The sequence below is a fragment of the Pinus tabuliformis genome, chromosome J (assembly GCF_031772625.1).
Source record: "Pinus tabuliformis cultivar Carrire ecotype Pingquan chromosome J, CPIR1, whole genome shotgun sequence".
NCBI classification, from domain to species: domain Eukaryota; kingdom Viridiplantae; phylum Streptophyta; class Pinopsida; order Pinales; family Pinaceae; genus Pinus; species Pinus tabuliformis.
Window position 1 is genome coordinate 540,814,726 of NC_142295.1, and position 4,971 is coordinate 540,819,696.

Consider the following 4,971-nt stretch of genomic DNA (forward strand, 5'->3'; position numbering starts at 1 on the left):
AAGGTCATTTTCTCATTTTTGTAAAAAGTTGTAAAAATTCAAAATTCTTCAAAAGTCAGCATGCAGCCCTGGTCCCCTTTGCCAAGATTCCTCAGAAGCTATCCCTGCAAAAATTTTCAAGAAAAAGCATCAGTTCAACCAATTTCAGGACAAAAGGAAACCATAAAGTCAGCAGCATTTAAATTTTGAAAAAGTGTCAAGTTATAAACCAATGTTGCACAAAGCGCGATCGGGATTTAATCGGCGCCGGGAAAAAAGCGGAAAAAATCGACAAAAGCGGGAAAAAAGCGTTTGGCACAAAAATATTCATTTTTTTTCAATTTTTTTAATATCTAAACCATCTACAACATAAAATAAATACATTGACACATAAATATGATAAAAAAACTAATATATAAGATGTTTAATATCATTTCTAGCGCTAAAATCACACATAACATTGAATCATGTCCTGAATAGTAAGTCCTGAGTCCCAAGTCCAACTCAGCCTCAAAATATCAACAAAAAATATGATAATGTATCTCATCATGTCATAATGTCATATACAATAAAATGAAAGTCTAATCCTATTGATTTCCTCTGCCCCTCTTGCGAGAAAATGGCACAGCTTTCTCTTTCCCTCTAGATGTAGAAGCTGGTGCCTGTGCTGGTGGAAATGGCAGTGGAGTCTGACGTGCTCTAGAAGCTGAAGAACTAGTAGTAGCAGCTACAGGAGGCTTAGGTGGACGGAGACCACGTCCTCTACTGGTGGTAGTGGTAGCCCGGGTAGCCCGGGTAGGCGGTGTCACCTCCTCCTCCTGCTCCTCCAACTCCTCCTCCTCCTGCTCCTGCTCCTGCTCCTCCTCCTCCTCCCCCTCCTCCTCCCCCTCATCCTGCACTAACCAATCCTCAGTGGGATCCATGAGAGGCCTCTCGGTCTCAACCCTCCATTCAGCAGTGGTGTCAATCCCATCCAATGAGATGGCTTCCGTATCAGGTGTCTTACTCTTCTCTAGTTGTCTCACCCACAATCGAAGATTGTAGTAGACATAGACCATGTCATTAAGTCTATGGGACTCCAACCTGTACAAAGTTCATGAAATAATAATTAATAATTAATATTATAAAAAAAATATTGTTTAAAACTTTAATGAATTCAAAAATTTATTTGGAAATTTGCAATATTTTAAATGTTTAAGTGTTAACCTATTGCGCTTCTTGTTGTGTATTTTTTCAAATACACTCCAATTGCGCTCACATCCCGAGGAGCTGCATGTTTGGCTGAGGATGCGTACGGCAAGATTTTGCAAAAGGGGTACTCTGCCACCATACATCTTCCACCATGCGTCTACAACAAAATTACAAATAAAATTTTAAATAAACATAAGAAAAAAATGGAATTTGAAGAAACAATGAAATTTGAAAGTTGAAACAAAGTTACAAAGTACATACTACAAACTAAAAAATACCTGGCATTTTAATCGTCCTATCAATGACAGCCATCTCAAAGCCAAATGTGCCACCTGACAACTTATATTGCTCAATTTGTCTAGAGATCTCCATACGTTCTTCTGGAGATCTCACCATCTTCTGGACACAGGTTAATAATCCTTCCACGACCTCAACATCAAAATTAAACCCACATGCATAAGAAAATGCAGGGTTCAGGAAAAGCCCAGCAGCATGAATGGGACGATGGAGTGTGTTGTTCCATCGCTCATCAATGACTTCCCATAGAAGGAGTTGTCTCTGAAACCCATCATCTCCCTTATCATCATAGTAGGACCGAATGGCTTCTTTGGCCCTGTCCATGGCTTCATACAAATAGCCCATTGCGGGCTTCTCACCATCAACCAACCGAAGAACCTTTACCAAAGGTTCTGTAACAGCGCACACCTCCTGCACTCCCGCCCAGAAGTCTTCCTGGTATGAAACTAGTCTGTAGACGGCCTCTCCTTCTGGTTTGCGGCTCATTGACGAAGCACGCCACTCCTCTGAAAGAAACATTCTCTTCAAATCCCACATAGAATTCAAGAGGGATTGAAGAGATATGAAACTCGTCGCAAACCGTGTAATGGCGGGGCGCACCAACTCTTTGTTGTTGGTGCATTTTCTCATCAAGCTAAGCACAGATGTGTGATTGTAAATAAATTTTGTGATGCTTTTTGATGAGTCAACAACCTCTTTGACAAAGGGAATTTTCCCTATGTCCTCTAACATCAAATCAATACAATGGGCAGCACAAGGTGTCCAAAATAAAGTAGGATGCCTGTCCATAAGCATTCTACCAGCAGCAACATAATTTGCAGCATTGTCCGTTATGACTTGGACAACATTTTCTGCACCCACCTCCAAAATAAACACATCCAGCAAATCACATAAAGTTCTTGCATCTTTGATTTGATGAGTTGCATCAACAGATTTGATAAACATAGTCCCCTTGGGACAACTAACCAAGAAGTTTATAAGGGTTCTCCCCTTTTGGTCAGTCCAACCATCTGACATAACAGTGCATCCTGTTTGTGCCCATGATGCCCTAAAATCCTCCAATCTTTGGGTGCAGTCACGCTTTTCATCTTGAAGAAGCCGGCCTCTGAAATCATGAAGAGAAGGGATTTTGTACCCCGGGCCAACACTGGCAATAGCATCAACAGTAGGTTGGAAAAATGGATTACTCCTTACAATGCTGAAAGGAATATCACTCCAGAGGAGAAATTTTGTCATCAACTTGTCAGCTTGTTCTTTTTCAGTTCTTTTTAGCATTGAACCAATAGTTGGTTGTGAACCAGGTGTGGTTCGAGGAACAAAATATGATGATGCAGCTACCGGATTGACTGACGCTGCAGTAGAACCAATGCCACTTGGCCCACTTCCTTCAACTGACCTTTTTAGTTGCCTTTTGAGTTCTTCTTTGGCATCTCTAGTGTGCTCTAATTCTCCCAATGCTCTCATGGCTTTTTGGATAATTTCAGCATTTGTATTTAGACAGGGCCCCACATCATGTCCAGGGATTTGTGCAAGGTGGAACTTCAACCTGTACACCCCCCCGAATATTTCCTTTCCACACAACTTGCAATACAAGTTTTGTCTATCATTCGAAGTTTTAGGGTCACCATATTCCCAGAAAGGATCCAATTTCCTTGGCATGTTTTTTTTGAATTTTGAATTTGCAAACCTATGGAAAAATAAGGATTAGGAAATAGGAATTTAGGATTACATAATACAAATTACAATTTAGCATTTGCAAAATTACAAGTTAATTATTTCCAAAATCCCAATTTCTAAACCCAAGTTACCCAACCAAATGCCAATGGCAAATGCCAAAAAACAATGAAAATTCAAAAAAAATAAACAATGTTTAAAAAAAATGAGAAAATAAAAATAAAAAATTGGTTCTCATAGTCATAACAAATTACCCATCCCAAATCAATGAAAAATTTCAAAAAATTCTTTAAAAACAATGAAAACAAAAGTTTTTATAGAAGCAAAACCAAAAAAAATTAATCTACATACCTCTTTTATGGACAAATTGGTGATCTTGGCTTGGATTCCTCCTAAAAACGCTTGGATTCGCTCCCAAATCCGACGGAAACCCTTCAGCTCCTCTCCCTCACCTCTTCTCCTCCTCCTCCGCGCGGCGACAGCACAATGAATTAAAAAAAAATCGAATTTGCCATATAAAACCCCGCTGCCCGCGCCTCCCACGATTTTTACGCAAAAAATCGCGATTTTTTCGAAAAAATCGCGATATTTTCAAAAAATCGCGATTTTTTCGATAAAAATCGGTATAAAAAAAAAGTGGCGATTTTTACGGATAAAAATCGCGATTTTCCGATAAAATCGCGATTTTATCGCGATTTTAACATCACTGTTATAAACATTAGAAAGAGGGTTTGAGGGGAAATTAATTTAAATCAAGCCTATAAAGCCCCTCCCTCCCTCCATTTGATCATCATTTGCCTCAAAGCAATAGTGAAAAGCGATTTGGAGAGAAATTGGGCGAAATTGCAGACAGAGCCCGCGCGCGACCCGTCAAGACCTGTGCGCGACGTGTTGGGAAGGCGCGACGCGTCAAGGGGGTCATAGCAGTTGGAAAAAAGCACTGGCACGACGTGTTGGGCGCGCGCGACCCGTCCAGACCTGCGCACGACGTGTTGGGAATTCATCCACAAAAAATTGCCTGTAAACTGCAAAATGACCCCAAATTTCTTCAAGGTTGCAGGTAGGCCTCCAATCATCAAAATGTATTGTTTGCTAAAGCTTGAAAGAGCATGAGAATGTATTTAAAAGCCATTATTTTCAAATGAGGAGTCCATGTGTATTTGCTTAAGAATGTCAAAGTGCTAGTAAAGTTAGGATTTGTTTTGTTGTTTTCAAGGTCATCCTTTTCACCCCCACTTTTTCCCCACATCCCTTTACCACCTCCCATATCATTTCTACCTAATCCCCCTACCAAAAATACCAAAAGCCCTAAAACCCTACCCCTATTCCTAAAAATCAATAATATAACCCTAAACCCTATCTCCCATAAAACCCTTGCAAATTATAATTGTGTGATGGTGTATATGTCATGATTCCTTCCCTTAACTCCCTATTTCATATGTTTTCCCTAATTTCCCTTAAAAGTCTCCCCTCCCTAACATCTCCCTTGTGTTATTTGTCCCCTTGAAACAGCATTTCAACAATTAAAACAACAGATTTTTGAGCAGAAGCAGCAGTACATTTCAGCCACTTTGCTCTTGAAACCATGTCAGAAACCGAAACCGACTATGAGCAAAGTGATGACCGTGAGTCAACACCAGAGGTTGAAGTACAAAGGAGGCCTCACAGGGGTGGTAAGAGTGGTCACCATGTGAGAGAGGAGCCCACCTCTTTGACCTATTTGCAGGCTTGTCCACCTACAGTCACATGTTTCCGCCACCTCTCATGTTATGAATTTTGCGAGAGGATTTCTCAAATTCAGCACCATAGGGAATTGGTCCGCTTGTTTGT

General features: G+C 40.4%; 1 protein-coding gene across 1 annotated transcript; it reads right to left on the reverse strand.

The window, feature by feature from the left end:
- Positions 1-332: 332 nt before the first annotated feature.
- Positions 333-1,887, reverse strand: LOC149228151 (uncharacterized). Its single transcript, XM_089375646.1, has 2 exons — positions 1,186-1,887; positions 333-1,062 (listed from the first exon to the last, which is right to left on the reverse strand). The coding sequence occupies exons 1-2, from the start codon at positions 1,311-1,313 to the stop codon at positions 567-569; spliced, it is 624 nt and encodes a 207-aa protein (XP_089231772.1). The 5' UTR covers positions 1,314-1,887; the 3' UTR covers positions 333-566.
- Positions 1,888-4,971: the final 3,084 nt, after the last annotated feature.

Excerpts from the sequence above, each read along its gene's own strand:
- LOC149228151 (XM_089375646.1), bottom strand. The coding sequence starts at position 1,313 with ATGTATGGTGGCAGAGTACCCCTTTTGCAAAATCTTGCCGTACGCATC. Across the intron at positions 1,063-1,185 it reads CACAACAAGAAGCGCAATAG|GTTGGAGTCCCATAGACTTA; the intron begins GTTAACACTTAA and ends AACTTTGTACAG.